The following is a 16,945-nucleotide window of genomic DNA, read 5'->3' on the forward strand; positions in this document are numbered from 1 at the left end:
GCTTCAGTGAACATACATGTGCATGTGTCTCTATGATAGAATGATTTCTGTCCCTTTGGGCATATACCCAAAAATGGAATTTCTGGGTCAAATGGTAGTTCTTTCTGTCTTTACATCTTTGAGGAATCATCACACTGCTTTCCACAATGTTTGAATTAATAATTTACTCTCCCATCAACAGTGTATGTGTTCCTTTTTCTCCACAACCTCGCCACAATCTGTTATTATTTTGACTTTTTATAATAGCCATTCTGACTGGTGTGAGATGATATCTCATTGTGGTTTTAATTTCTCTAATGATCTGAACATAGGAACCAGCAAAGATTTCATTATGAAGATGCCAAAAGCAATTGCAACAAAAGCAAAAATTGACAAATGGGATCTAATTAAACTAAAGAGCTTATGCATAGCAAAAGAAACTATCAATAGCGTAAACAGAAAACCTACGGAAAGGGAAAATTGTTTTGCAAACTATGCATCTGACAAAGGTCTAATATCCAGCATCTGCAAGGAACTTAAATAAATAACCCCATTAAAAAGTGGGCAAAGGACATGAACAGACACTTCCTCAAAAGAAGAAATACATGTGGCCAACAAGCATATGAGTTCCTCTTTTTTTATACGCTGTGAGGGAACTGTGTCTTACTTATTTTTGTGTCCCAGAAGCTAGCACAAAGCCTGACACACAGCCACTGCTAACAAAATCTTTGTGGATTTATTTAATAAAAGAGTTGGGAGTAGTGGAGAATGGAGGGTGGGGAGCATCACACATACATGCACATGCTTAAAATATGATGATTTCTTCCTGAGCTGACCAGACCAAAAATATAAATAAAACAGAAACAGGATCTGTGCCATGGGTCCTGGCCCTTTTTTGCTTCTGCCAGCATGTGTGAGGAGATGCAGAGACAAATTCCGTGGCAGTTAGAAAGAGAACCGACTGCCAAGATGGAGCGAAGGGAACATTTAACCTTGACTTTCCACAGTCCCGAGGTTCCCAAGATAAAGGGGAACCGGAAATACCAAAGGGTGAGGAGGTATCTAATTGGAAGTCAGATGGGAAAAAGAGGACTTACTTAAAGGCGGGGCTACATAGAGCATCCTAAAGACAGAAAAGATCACCCTGAAAATTGTGGGTTTTTTTTTTTTTTTTAGGAGTAGGGCAAGATATCCTTAAATCAAAGACACATGGGAATGCTTGAGGTAGAGAAAAGCAGGTGACCCTGGGGATCAGGGGTTATCCTTTCGGGTAGGCAATATTTCCCTCATCCTTGTAGCCTACCCTCCCTGCCAAGAAACATCCAAGTGCCTCGATGTCATCCCAAAGGCAGCAGCAGCTTATGGATCAGGCACACATCTACATCCGAATACTCTGTGGCAGCCTCTGTAGTTTTAGCCTCCTAATGCTGATCGCCATGTCCCCACTGAACTGGGTACAGTTCCTGGTGATCAAGAATGGCCTTGAGCTCTACGCAGGACTCTGGACCTTATGCAACCATGAGCTGTGCTGGAACCACACACCCAAGCCACCCTGTGAGTGCCACTGAATTAAATGCCACAGGCCCCACACAATTGCAGAGATTTCTGCTCACACAGATTGGCCCTTCATCTTTCTTCCTCCAAGATCTTTTGGCTTTCACCTCTCCAAGTGTAGGATGGATCTTTCTTTGGTATCCTCAGTGTGCCCTTTCTCCCTTCTATTCCAGGTCGTTTTCTGTCCTAAATAATGGGTTATACTCTTTTTACTTGATGGGAAGAACTGTTTTGTTTTGTTTTGTTTGTTTGTTTTTAGAGACAGGCTCTTGCTCTATCACCTAGCCGAAGTGCAATAGCACTATCATTGCTCACTACAGCCTCCACCTCCAGGGCTCAAGCAATCTTCCCGCTCAACCTCCTGAGTAGGTGAAACTACAGACGTGTGCCACCACTCCTGGCTAATTTTTAATTTTTTTTTTTTTTTTTTTGGAGAGAAAGTTCTCATTATATTGCCCGGGCTGGTCTCAAAGTCCTGGCCTCAAGTGTTCCTCCCAAAGTACTGGGACTATAGGTGTGAGCTACCATACCTGCCCTAGGAATAACTCATTTACAAGGTGTTACTGCTAAGCAATGTGATTGGTATTCTAATGTGGCTTGCAGAATTAGAAGAGAGGTGATTGATCATAGCTGGAAGATAAAGCAAATATCTTAAACTCTATTAGATTTGACTTTCAAGGTCAGCTTGTTCTTCTCCTAGCAGTGGAATAGAATTTAAATGTACATTAGATATGTAGTATAACAAATGCCAACTATGAAAATAATATTATTTATGTCAAATTTTATGTGAATTTAAATAAATCTGAAAGCGCAACACAAAATATTTTAATATAAGTTTTGGGGGCTAAAAATATCATATGCATGAGTTTTTCAATCAAACCAAAAACTTAGAGGAAAGATATCATTACACTGACAGTTTTCCCATCACCCACAAGACATAAATTTACACAATGAAAGGGGTATTGTGAAAGAAAACATGTGTGAGTAAAGCATCTATTCTCACATAAGCAGAGATCTCATCTATTCTCCTCACATAAGCAGGAGGGGAGCACCTGTGCCCAACTCTGAGGTAGAGCATCAGTTATTTGGCCATGGGCTGCGACATTTGAAATTAAGGGACAGTTTCCTGCATGATCTTGAGAAGAAACTAAAATCAAAGGCAGGCAGACAATTCAACTGCATAAAATGAAAACTAGAGAAAATATTTGCAACAATTATGAAAGATAAAGGTTGATGGCCTTAATATAGTAAAAGGATACACAAAGTATTAAAGACATAAACTCAAATAAGTTCTTTTTCAATCGACATGCACAGAAGAACTATAACTATCTAATAAATATAGGAAAAATAATTTAACTTCAATCAATCATTAAAGAAAGGTAAATGAATAACAAGATGTAACTTTTCAACCACCATATTAACAGATTTTTAAATGATGATGCAACTGCTATACACTCCCATATGCGTTCCTGTACATACCATGCAAATTGGTATAATCAAAGCAATATGATTAGGTGCATCCAGAGACTTAAAAATGTTCATCTCCTTTGAGTAAATAATTCCATTTCTAGAAATTAATTCCAAGGAAATAACTAGAAATGGATTAAAAGATTTGGGCAAAAAGATAAAACTGCAGTTATATTTATGTAACTGGGTGCCCATGTTAAAATTTCGGCCTTAAGATTATTATTTAAATCTTTAATAAATTAGGGCTGGGTGTGGTGGCTCAAGCTTGTAATCCCAGTGATACCAGAAAGGGGTCCTGATCCAGACCCCAGGAGAGGGTTCTTGGATCTTGGGCAAGAAAGAATTCGAGATGAGTCCATAGAGTAAAGTGAAAGCAAATTTAAGAAAGTAAAGAAATAAAAGAATGGCTACTCCATAGGAAAAGGAGCCACCAGGGCTGCTGGTTGCCCATTTTTATGGCTATTTCTTTATTATATGCTAAACAAGGGGTGAGTTATATTCGTAAGTTTTCGGGGAAAGAGGTGGGCAATTCCTGGAACTAAGGGTTCCTCCTCTTTTTAGACCATATAGCGTAAATTCCTGACATTGCCATGGCATTTGTAAACTGTCATGGCACTGGTGGGAGTGTCTTTTAGTATGCTAATGCATTATAATTCACATATAATAAGCAGTGAGGACGATCAGAGGTCACTTTTGTTGCCATCTTGGTTTTAGTGGGTTTCGGCTGGCTTCTTTACCACAGCCTGTTTTATCAGCAAGGTCTTTATGACCTGTATTTTGCGCTAAGAATGCCTTAACCTCCCGGGAATGCAGCCCAGTAGGTTTCAGCCTTACTTTAACCAGCCCCTATTCAAGATAAAGTTGCTCCGGTTCAAACACCTCTGACATCAGCACTTTGGAAGGCTGAGGTGGGGGATCGCTTGAGTTTAGGAGTTTGAGACCAGCCTGAGCAACAAGGCGAAACCCTGTCTCTACAAAAAATACAAAAATTAGCTGGGCATGGTAGTGGGCGCCTGCAATCCCAGCTACTTGGGAGCCGAAGTGGGAGAATTGCTTGAGCCTAGGAGGCAGAGGTTGTCGTGAGCTGAGATTGAGCTACTGTACTCCAGCCTGGATGACAGAGTGAGACCTTGTCTCAAAAAAAAAAAAAAAAAAAAAAAAATTAATGCATTAGAATCCCGAAATTATGTCACTTAAGCAGTGAATAGTTTATTTCTTGAAGCCCTGGATTCACCTTTATGCAGATAAAGAAAATTAAGGAAATCAAGCCAGCCAATCACTCAGATTTTATAGAGTCACTTTGTCACTCATCTTTGTTTATGCTTTATCTCTACAGACTGATTATTTAAAGTCAACTGAATCCTTAAGGTACACAAGTATAAATCAAGTATCCACCCTATTTTCCATGTTATTATAACTAGTTCTAATTCAAGAGTCAGTAATTAGGCTGCAATACAGATCTCATAAGAAATTCCCCAAAATGTAATCAAAATTTCCAGGCCTTATCTCCCTGTGGCAACAATATAATGTTATTATTGCCCGAATACATTATTTATTTATTTATTTATTTATTTATTTATTTATTTATTTTTGAGATGGAATCTCATTCTGTCACCCAGGCTGGAGTGCAGTGGCGTGATCTTGGCTCACTGCAATCTCTGCCTCCCGGGTTCAAGCGATTCTCCTGCCTCAGCCTCCCAAGTAGCTGGGATTACAGGTGTGCATCAGTGCGCCCAGCTAATTTTTGTGTTTTTAGTAGAGATGGGGTTTCACCATGTTAGCTAGGCTGATCTTTTTTTTTTTTGAGATGGAGTCTTGCTCTGTTGCCCAGGCTGGAGTGCAGTGGCGTCATCTCGGCTCACTGCAAGCTCTGCCTCCCAGGTTCACGCCATTCTCCTGCCTCAACCTCCTGAGTAGCTGGGACTACAGGCGCCTGCCACCACACCCAGCTAATTTTTTTGTATTTTTAGTAGAGACGGGGTTTCACCATGGTAGCCAGGATGGTCTTGATCTCCTGACCTCATGATCTGCCCCCCTCAGCCTCCTCAAGTGCTGGGATCACAGGCGTGAGCCACCTCACCTGGCCTACTAGGCTGGTCTTGAACTCCTGACCTCAGGTGATCTGCCTGCCTCGGCCTCTCAAAGTGCTCGGATTACAGGCATGAGCCACTGCACCTGGCCTCTGAATACATTATTGTTTAATAATTACTTTCCAATTCAATGACTTCAAACTTTTACCTACTGGATTGCAAGAATTTCATTCCCCTCCCTGACAGTTTCTTTAGTCATTTTCGTAAGTTTCACAGGGGCTATCTCAGGTGTGTTTAAGAATGTGCATGCTCATATTCCTATTCCCTGGGCTCACTTCAGGGTGTTGTGCTTCTTTCTGTCTCTGACTTCACCCGGATCTAGATGACTGATAGCCTCTCTGTTGTGGCTATTGCTAATGGGATGAAGAAGGGATGGGGAGGAAAGGACAGTATCCTTCACTTTTACTGCAAGTCTCAAGTGTAGAACAGACCCTTCTGTTATTTTCCCCTAGCACTGGTGAGATCAGGCTGAAATGTAAAGGATATATTGCACAGAGAGTAGTTTGAACTGTTTTGCAGAGCGTGGGAAAGAAAGGATAAGCCTTTTTGTCAAGTCACTGGGCACCCTAGAGTTAGGAACCTAGGAACCACCATACAGTACACGTTGCCAGGCTGTGTAGGGATGCTTTATTCTGGCACTCCAGCTGGGTTACAAGGGCACCTAAATACTAAGCAGATTTCATAGATACCTCTTCAGGGTCCTAAGTCTCCATCCAGGATCGTTTCCATTCCAAAATCACCCACTTGGGGCACCTCATCTGAGCCTGGAGAAGTTGTGTATTGCCTTCTGTGCCTTGAAAGCGGTCACAGTGGCAGCAGCGTGGAAGTTCAGATTTGGCTAAATAAGTGAGCTGATTCCCCAGCTTGTCTCCAGCAGCACCACTTTCCAAAAGCTCCCTGGCCAAGTTTTACTTCCACAACAGTAGAAGGAGATCCCACCCATTATTTACAAACTGCCAAATGGTGAATGTTCTCATTTCACTGAGATCTGAGGGGATGCCACAGAACACTACTGCTTTCTGGTTGGGTGGTGCCCCCTCCAATCTTGGTAGGGGTTTTACATCTTACCTGATGGTACTCTGAAGTGTAGCATTACTGACTGACGCTGGGCTGATCCTGAGAACATCTACAAAAATCTTACCAAGTTTTTCAGATGATTTGTACTTCCTCCTCAAATTGAAAGTGACATCCTTTCTCTTCCCAAGGTATTAGCTTCAGTAAGCTGGGAGAGGTGCCTTGGTGTTCTTGTAACTTAAGTTTAACCGCATCAAAGTATATCAGTAAGGAAAACTTCAGAAATGTTTGGATACAGTTGACCCAGACAGGTGACACAGGGCTGTTCATTTTATCTCAGGCACCCCTTTTTCTGGACCAAGGCTTCTTACTGAAACATACAAGCAGGGCCTTTTGTAATTAAGATCCTAAGATTTTTGAAACTTTGATGAGTAAGCTGTTGTAAAAACTGTTGTTTAAAAGCTGAAATCAGCTTTGGTGTTACCGGAGATAGAGGCTTGAAATCAGCTTTTGGACGTTTATTTATTTATAGTAATATGAATAAAAAAACTATAAAGTTAACCAAATGCAGATGTCTTAGACTCTGAATCTAAGTGTTTAGTTTGTTTATATAATTTGTTGTATATGATTATTCCTAATAGACTTAGTTACTTTGGGAAGGTTAGACTCTTCTATGCTGTAAATCTTTAAATTGTTCCTTTGGAGTTGTGAGGATCTTGTTTAGGTAGTTTTCAGGAGATGAGAAGATAACACAGAGAGATTTGTAAGAAATACATAAAGTTGCAGTCTTCTCCTCATGGTAGAAGAGGAACTGGACTTTATATGTTAGGCTGGAGTTGGACAGGAAATATCCTCGACAGTGCTCCTTGGTGTTCTGAATATTAAAATCATTTGAATTAGTGTAAGCTAAACAGTGAACTTATTTGTAAAGATTCAGAAGAATCGGCCAGGTGTGGTGGCTCAAGCCTGTAATCTCGGCACTTTGGGAGGCTGAGGTGGGCAGATCACTTGAGCTTAGGAGTTCGAGACCAGCCCGGGCAGCATGGTGAAACCCCACCTCCACCAAAAATACAAAAAATTAGCCGGGTGTGATGGTGTGCATCTGTGGTCCCAGCTATTCAGGAGACTGAGGTGGGAGGATTGCTTGAGTCTGGGAGTTGGAGGCTGCAGTGAGTAGAGATCATGCTACTGCGCTCCAGCCTGGGTTATAGCTGAGACCCCATCTCAAAGAAAAAGATAAAGGAATTAAACTAAAGAGCTTCTGCACAGCAAAAGAAACTACCATGAGAGTGAACAGGCAACCTACAGAATGGGAGAAAATTTTTGCAATCTACTCATCTGACAAAGGGCTAATATCCAGAACCTACAAAGAACTCAAACAAATTTACAAGAAAAAAAACAAACAACCCCATCAAAAAGTGGGCAAAGGATATGAACAGACATTTCTCAAAAGAAGACATTCATACAGCCAACAGACACATGAAAAAATGCTCATCATCCCTGGCCATCAGAGAAATGCAAATCAAAACCACAATGAGATACCATCTCACACCAGTTAGAATGGCAATCATTAAAAAGTCAGGAAACAACAGGTGCTGGAGAGGATGTGGAGAAATAGGAACACTTTTACACTGTTGGTGGGATTGTAAACTAGTTCAACCATTATGGAAAACAGTATGGCGATTCCTCAAGGATCTAGAACTAGACGTACCATATGACCCAGCCATCCCATTACTGGGTATATACCCAAAGGATTATAAATCATGCTGCTATAAAGACACATGCACATGTATGTTTATTGCGGCACTATTCACAATAGCAAAGACTTGGAATCAACCCAAATGTCCATCAGTGACAGACTGGATTAAGAAAATGTGGCACATATACACCATGGAATACTATGCAGCCATAAAAAAGGATGAGTTTGTGTCCTTTGTAGGGACATGGATGCAGCTGGAAACCATCATTCTTAGCAAACTATCACAAGAAGAGAAAACCAAACACCGTATGTTCTCACTCATAGGTGGGAACTGAACAATGAGATCACTTGGACTCGGGAAGGGGAACATCACACACCGGGGCCTATCATGGGGAGGGGGTGGGGGGAGGGATGTCATTGGGAGTTATACCTGATGTAAATGACGAGTTGATGGGTGCTGACGAGTTGATGGATGCAGCACACCAACATGACACAAGTATACATATGTAACAAACCTGCACATTATGCACATGTACCCTAGAACTTAAAGTATAATAATAATAAATAAATTTAAAAAAAGAAAATAGTACATAAAAAAAAAGAAAATAGTACATATATATATAAAAAAAAAAAAAAGAAAAAGATAAAGGAAAAAAAAATGTGGCTCAGAGGAATAACATAGACTCCCAAGGCAGGAAGTTCGCTGGACCTTAGGGAATTCCAGGGGATACTGGGATCTCAGATAAAGAAAATCAAGCCAGCCAGGCACTCAGATTTTCTACAGTCACTTTGTCACTCATCTTTGTTTATGCTTTGTTTTATCTCTACAGCTCAGTTTTTCCTGTTTATTAGTGTGTAAGTGCCTAAAAGGTGATACGCCGGTCAAACTTTACATCTTCTCAGTTCAAGCAAGCAAAAGAGGAAATCCAATTTCCAAGCATAAGAATAAAATTGTCCCAGGATGGGTCAGGTTCCCATGCTTAGTCCAGTTAGCTATAGTCAGAGGGCTATAAAGACAATAGTCCAGGGCTATAGACAAGGGCTGCTAGAGCTCATAGAGGATCGTGGACTAAATACCACAAAGCATGCCTGTTACCCTGGGCTTCATACAGCTCAGTCTGGGCTTATGTTCTGGCTGGCTACATATACTGCTAATTCTGAATAACCCAGTATTCAGAAAATGTGCAGCTTGTGAATTACTATGTTTTAATGTGGCTCACTTGTTGCAGCTACAGAGCAACTTAACCTCTGTGGATGGGGTGTGGTTTCTTTGAATGGAAATTCCTGCAATTCATCATATTAGTAAGTGGCAGGTTCTGGAGAACAAAATGAAACAAGGAGCCAGATATTAGACTGGATAAGCTTGATACATAATTTCTGCTCTCTGAGTTACTCAGAAGCTGGACTTGGATTCTTAGGCATATAAGTGGTTAGAGAACTTTGTAACCACTGGGGTGGGGGTGAGCTGGTCCCTACTACATTGGGACAGAAAAAGAAGCTAAATAAGGAGGCACCTTATAAAGGTTACTGAAGATATTCCTGGGTGTCTGGTAGCTCAGAAAAGCTACAGCTACTTGTAATTATAAGTTACCTTCTAAATCTTCAGCAAAATATGGATGGGGAAGTCGAAGAACCTGTTGCATCTTAGGGATGTGGTAGCAAAAAGTAAGGTTGAGCATATCCCTGCTGCTCTTACCAACATCCGGTCCGCAGTGGCAGAGCCAAAGAGAAGACACCTAGAGCCAAAGATGGAAGAAGGAGAGGTGTGGCACTTGGATAAGAACAACTTGAACAAATATGAGATAGGACTTTGAGAGACTCTCAGAATAAAAAAAAAAAAAAAAGTGGGGGAAACACTTTGTGATAGGTTCCTGCAGTTTGGTAAATTGGGGCTTGAAATCATCATAATATGGGAATTAAAGTAAATGAGGCTGGGCGAGGTGGCTCAAGTCTTTAATCCCAGCACTTTGAGAGGCCAAGGCAGGCAGATCACCTGAGGTCAGGCATTCAGGACCAGCCTGGACAACATGGTGAAAACCTGTCTTTACTAAAAAAATACAAAAAATTAGCTGGGCATGGTGGCATGTACCTGTAATCTCAGCTACTCGGGAAGCTGAGGCAGAAGAATTGCTTGAACCCGGGAGGCAGATGCTGCAGTGAACCAAGATTGCACCACTGCACTCCAACCTGGGCGACGGAGTGAGACTCTGTCTCAAAAAAATAATAATTAAATAAATAAATAAATAAAGTAAATGTGACTTCATTTTGTAGTCATAGGCTGACAAGGCCTGTACATGCCAGATACAGCTGAAAGTGAAAAACAAATGGAACTAAACAATGGGTAAATCATTAAGCAAAGTATATTGATATGATAGAATATTTTGTAGCCACTGAAAATAATATTTACAACAGATACCTGGGGAAAATCACATCATATATTCTTGAGGAAAAAACCCACATGATATCTAGTATCATATCTACTATGCACAGAGGGTAGAAAAATAAAATAAAATATTAACAATGGTTGCCTCTAGGTAGTGAAATTGTGGCTGATTTTTTTCCTGCTTCTTTGTTCTTTTGTAGTCTTTTGAATGCTTATGTTGGATGCATATTACTTATTATTTTTAGAATTAGAATTAGAAACAAGAAAAAAGTTTAATCTGTTTTGTCATTGGTAACACCTCTTATAAGCTAGTTTATATCTAAATCAATGCATGCAGAAGTATTTGTATATTATCTTTAGTTTAACAATCATAGTAAAGAAATTCCAAGCAAAAAGGATGTCATGTAGCAAGCTCTGCTCCATCATCCTTTGTTCTTACATCCTTCTCTAAGACTCTGTCTGGCCTTTTTAAGGGAAGTTCCCTCACTGGACTAACCACGCTTTTCCTTTCCTCTTCTTCATGCAGATTATCTCCAATATTCCAGGGCCTTCTTTCTCATCTCTGTCTTTACCATACTCATTGGCCTTGGCTGGCTCTTCAGCTCTTGGCTCCCTAGTCGAGGAAGCATGACCACCAACTTGGATCTGAAGGTATCCATGCTCAGCTTCATCTCAGGTACAGACCTAGATCGGCAGGGTATTTTACCATGGTAATAATCAAGGTAACGAATTTTCTCTGTGAAACTCTTATACTCTTTTTCTTATCTCTTTGCTCTTCTTCAGTATCACACCAACTTGCCAGCTATCTGCCTTATCTAATTATATAGAACACACCTTCGCTGACTTTACCAGGGTATAGATCCTGTTCTCTCATCTTGGTCAATCCCCAAGTTTTTATCTTTTTGATCCTTGCTATACATATGGCCTCTGGAGGCTGAAGAGCTGGTGGTGGCGGGGAAGGCAGACTGAAGATGCTGATGGGTTGTGACATTTTTTCTTCCGGTCCTAGCTACCTGCTTGCTCCTCTGCCTCAACCTGTTTGTGGCACAGGTTCACTGGCATACTAGGGATGCCATGGATTCAGATCTCCTGTGGGCCTATTATCTTAACTGGTGCAGTGACATCTTTTACATGTTTGCTGGTGAGTCACTCCCCTGCTCTATGCTAGAAGGATGGATAGGGAAATCGCTTCTGGAAAGGGAGGTATAATCTAGGAGAAGTAGAAGCACTGACTGTTTCTTTTCAGAACATTGATACTTAGAGAGTTAATGTGGCATAATGAAGAAAGGGTGGATTTTAGAGTCTGAAAACCTAGCATTAGTAACTTGTTCTATCACAAAGTGAGGCATGGACGAGTTGAGTAACTTGCCCAAGGCCACACAGAAAATAGTGGAACTATGATTTGAATCCAGGAGGTTCAAGCTTTGTCCTAACCAGTCTGAGAAATATTATAATGCAATTAGAGCACAAGAGGGTAAAGTAACTCCGCTGGGGAAGAGAGGGGTTCACTGAAAAGATGTCTTTTGAACTGGTTATTAAAGGAGGAGTAAGAATTTTAAAAGCCAAAAGACCATTGCATATTGAACCTCACCTCAAATTATTCCCTTCCCCTAGGCATCATCTCTCTTCTCAACTACTTAACTTCCAGATCTCCTGCCCGTGATGAAAACGTCACTGTGATTCCAACAGAGAGATCAAGGCTGGGGGTTGGTCCAGTGACTACAGTATCACCTGCTAAAGATGAAGAAGAGCCAAGGTCTGAGATGGAATCTCTAAGTGTGAGAGAGAAAAATTTACCAGAGGCAGGACTGTGATGGTGATAGGAAAACCTAACTATAGCTTGTCTTAAAAGCAGGGGAGAAGCTGAGTTGGGACTGATCGCATAAATTCTTGGAAACCCTCCTAATATCATGTCCATATTACTGGAGGAGACAACATTAAAGCTGATGAAATGTCTTTTGCGTGCATTGGATCCAAAATAGGTATGATAGTAATAAAGTAAGTAATAACTCACTTAAGAAAAACATTTCTAAAAGAAAACAACAATGTTTAGAGTCATGAATGAAAGAAACTAGTGAAAGATGCAGTGTGTAGACCAGAGACTTCTTTGGGTATGAGGGATCTCATGGACCAGAAAGGCCCATGGAGAAGAACGTTAATTACTTCTATTTAGAATTTTCTTTATTATGTGTGGCTTTGGGTATACTCCGGATGGAAAGCACTTGGACAAATACTGTTGAATCTGAACTTGATAGCGTTACCAGAAATGGAATAAATATCAATGGATATAAGACCTACTACTCAAAGGAACTGAGAGGTGCTGGGTAGATTCTAGGGAATCCATGAGGTCCCACTTACTGTGAGGACTGGTAATTTGAAACCTTTACAGTCTGTTATGTAAAACCACTGCTTCTCCCTAGGCAGGGAGATACCTTAACCAGGCATCCACAAACTCCCTGAAATTCTATACAAAACTTGTATATGTATTCTTCTGTGAAGAGGGCCAGAGATTCCATCAGATTCTTCCTTCCCCCTGCCCCGCCCCCGGAAGATAGTTTCAAGTAAACTCCATCAAATTCTTGACAGGCCTGTGACCTCTTTGATTCCTTAAGCATCGATTATGTCTTACTGAGCCAAATGGGACTAAAGGGCTTCTTCAGCAGATGTATAGATAGATAGATAGATAGATAGATAGATAGATAGATAGATAGATGGATAATAGATTGATAGATAGATGATAGATTGATAGATAGGCCTATCTATATCTATAATACATCTACATCTATATCTATACAAGCTGAAAGATTTTCCATGTTTTATATATATCCTGTAAGGCTAAGTACGGAGGGAGGAGGTGGTATTTTCAGATAATCATGTAGGTCTTTTGATGGCTAAAGATCCCTTTCACACTCAGACTAGATTTCACACACAAGGTCCCTGATACTCATTTTGTCTTTCATACCCTTAGTTGCTGCCACTACTACTCTACTGGTTGAGATCCATTTTTCTCCCCAAAGCTGGCAATGAAATGGACTATAATGTCCAGCCTCACTCTTGTTGTGTGTAAAGATAAGCCCTTGGATCCTTTTGGTTTAATTTAGAGATTCACTAGTAACCTTTGCAGAAAACAAAAATAATAGACATTGAGCAATTATATAATTTTTTTTTTTTTTTTTTTTTTTTTTGAGACGGAGTCTCGCTCTGCCGCCCAGGCTGGAGTGCAGTGGCCGGATCTCAGCTCACTGCAAGCTCCGCCTCCCGGGTTCACGCCATTCTCCTGCCTCAGCCTCCCGAGTAGCTGGGACTACAGGCGCCCGCCACCACGCTCGGCTAGTTTTTTGCATTTTTTAGTAGAGACGGGGTTTCACCGTGTTAGCCAGGATGGTCTCGATCTCCTGACCTCGTGATCCGTCCGTCTCGGCCTCCCAAAGTGCTGGGATTACAGGCTTGAGCCACCGCGCCTGGCCAATTATATAATTTTTATAATCCTGGTCCTGATCAGTAATTCCCAAACATTTCCAGATGGTAACTGGAAGCCCTTTAAGTTAATACTTATGCTTTTATTCCTGTGGGTTGGAGCTTACATACAGCACACAAATGTATGCACCCACACACAGATACACAAACAGACATATATGCACATTTTGATCCTGCCTTAGAAAACCCTTTCTTCATGCCCCTCTTCCGACCAGGTGAGTTTCGTTATGGCAGAATTACTTGTGCCTCCTTACTTCAAGTGGCCTTAGTTCAGAGGCTCTTCAGACTATTCCTGGGCCTTTGTCTGGTTGTAAGAACAGACATGTAGTCAAAGTCAACTCTCCCTCCTCACATTACCACTCACACAAACTCTAACCTATACATTAACTGGTTAAGTACTCACTGGGTTCACAATCTTTATTTGTAATTTAGTTTGAATCCTTTAATTATATGACTAAATTGACAGGATGCTGAACACTGATGACTCTTCAAGAAACAAAAGTTCTAAATGGGGGGAAGAGAAGAAAGTAAGTCTGAGTGAAGGTGGAAGAAGCGAGATAATAAGAAAGTAATGCCAGGTATGGCAGTTCATGCCTGTAATCCCAGCACTTTGGGAGGCCGAGGCGGGTGGATCACTTGAGGTCAGGAGTTCGAGACCAGCCTGGCCAACATGGTGAGACCCCTGTCTCTACTATAAAACACAAAAATTAGCCAGGCATGGTGGCACGCGCCTGTAATCCCGGCTACTTGGGAGGCTGAGGCAGAAGACTTGCTTGAACCTGGGAGGCTGAGGTTGTAGTGAGCTGGGATTGAGTCACTGCACTCCAGCCTGGGCAACACAGCAAGACCCTGTCTCAAAAAAAAAAAAAAAAAAAAAAAAGAAGCTTAAGTGGATTTTCAGTCAGATAGCTCAGTAAATTACCCTTTTGTACACACCCTTTGTTCCATATATATTTTGTAATAGGTTAAGTGGGAAGAGAGAGACAGAGACAGAGAAGTCCAGTTAAAATAGATAAACATTTTCATAGACTGGAAAAAAGAAAAAAAGCAATGCTATGATTCAAGCTAAGCCCTAGACTTCATAGGCTGTAAGTCCCAAAGAAAGCATAAGTGAACAGGGAGACAGCTCCTATATGATGAAAGGGACTAAAAGTGCTTCTCAAGACATGGACTAAAGCCAGCTTCGCAACCCTACATGAAAGAGGAGCTCTAGAAAAGAAGCTAAACACTTTGTATCTCAATCTTCTCACTATAAAATGTGTATACTACCATAGATTTCAATGAAAATGAAATTAAATGATATATTCTAGTACTTCCCATATTTTCAAGTATGTGAATATATGAAGAACTAAAAAGAACTACTTCTAGTTATTTTCCATATATTCTACAATATAATCTTTTACATGAAAAGTCTCAATGTGTAAATACTTCTGAGTCTATACAATAAATGTCTAAAGAAATGAAGTCATTACCAAAGCAAAACTTAAGAACTAAGGCTGTGATATCAGATCATTTTCAACTTGTCCTGCTTCCGTGGCTAAATAAATAGAAAATCATGAAAAAGTCTTTATTTCTTCTAATGTTTTATTCCTCAGTTATGGGAAGGTGGAAAAAAATAGGGCCTGCATTTATAGGGTTTTGCATATGACTAAAATTGGTTATACATGAGTTAAGATATAGAATGCACCACCTACCACAGTTCCTGTTTCACAATATATGTAAGTGTTAATATGAAAATATTGAAGACTCCCAATCTCTCTTAATGTCTATTCATTCTATTCATTAATTTCTATTCATTCCTGTATAACTCTAAGATGTTCTGATGACACAAGACGAGGTCACTGAAGAGTGCTATTATTGATACATTCATGCTATATTGCTTCATTATTTCTAGATGTTGCCTATTGTAGCATCTAATCTATCATCCTTCTAATGTATTTTGATAAATATTTGACTAATATATGCCAAATTATCACAAATATTTGAAAAATATTGAATTATTACTTGTTTCTCCTTATTGATTCATTTAAGCAGTCAACTCTTTTTTTTTTTAAATTATACTTTAAGTTCTAGGGTACATGTGCATAACGTGCAGGTTTGTTACATATGTATACTTGTGCCATGTTGGTGTGCTGCACCCATCAACTGGTCATTTATATCAGGTATAACTCCCAATGCTATCCCTCCCCTCTCCCCCTCCCCATAATAGGCCCCGGTGTGTGATGTTTCCCTTCCCGAGTCCAAATGATCTCATCGTTCAGTTCCCACCTATGAGTGAGAACACGCGGTGTTTGGTTTTCTGTTCTTGCGATAGTTTGCTGAGAATGATGGTTTCCAGCTGCATGATAAAAGACAGTAAAATATTTTAGAAATCATATTGTCCTTTAAATCCAATTGGTTATGGTTTCAAGTAACTTTTCTCTACTTGCAAATATTTCTGGTCTTAGAGCAGTCCACTCAGCCACACTACAATGAGCAGCACAGATTTTTTTTTTTTTTTAAAAAGGAAACAAAGCATACAACATGTCCCAGAGTTTGAGATAAAAACATTGAAAAAATGCCTGTGAATATCAACAATGTATTTTAAAACAAAAAAAGTTTATAATCTGTTCTTACCAAATATATGCTATTCATTATTTCTTCCTGTCAATATTTTCAATATTAAAGAATACTATAATGACATAGAAAATGTAAACTATATTGTGGGTTCAAATGATAGAATCTACAGTAAAGGTAGTATTGGTATCGAGCTGGTAGAAATGTTCATCTTAATCCACATGATGATATGTCATTATATTTATAGCATAATGAGTCAAGGTAAATTAATGGATATTTATTTAGATAAATATGTTTATTCTGCTCTCTATATTTCAGTAACTTCTAAGTTTCAATCTTTATTTTCATACTTTATCTTTTATTTGGAAACTATTTGTCAAATGACTTATAAGCCTTGAGTACTAGTTCAAACTTGGTCAGGTTTAGAAAGCTGTTTCAAAGCTCTGAGAGATATGTGAAGATCAATTGGAAGGATGAGTAGTTTCGTAGGAAACTCTGCCTCATTGGAGATATTATTGGTCTTCAGTGCTAACAGGTCTTTTTTCAGATACTTTAAATTATTACAGAAAACAAAACAAAACAAAACATTTATCTACATGCTGCATGAATGGCTTCCAGTGTTCTTGGAGTTGTGTGGTAGAAGGGTACTGGGGATCTCCCACTTAAAAGTGAATTATTAGATTCAATCCTCCATTTCTTAGGAAACCTCATCTTTGGCTATTGTCA

General features: G+C 39.9%; 1 protein-coding gene across 1 annotated transcript; it reads left to right on the forward strand.

The window, feature by feature from the left end:
• The first annotated feature begins 948 nt into the window (after nucleotides 1-948).
• Nucleotides 949-12,142, forward strand: TMEM202 (transmembrane protein 202). The gene is made up of 5 exons (XM_001092825.5): nucleotides 949-1,029; nucleotides 1,278-1,533; nucleotides 10,713-10,862; nucleotides 11,196-11,327; nucleotides 11,801-12,142. The coding sequence occupies exons 1-5, from the start codon at nucleotides 949-951 to the stop codon at nucleotides 11,998-12,000; spliced, it is 819 nt and encodes a 272-aa protein (XP_001092825.4). The 3' UTR covers nucleotides 12,001-12,142.
• Nucleotides 12,143-16,945: the final 4,803 nt, after the last annotated feature.

Source organism: Macaca mulatta, chromosome 7, assembly GCF_049350105.2.
Source record: "Macaca mulatta isolate MMU2019108-1 chromosome 7, T2T-MMU8v2.0, whole genome shotgun sequence".
Classification (NCBI taxonomy): Eukaryota; Metazoa; Chordata; class Mammalia; order Primates; family Cercopithecidae; genus Macaca; species Macaca mulatta.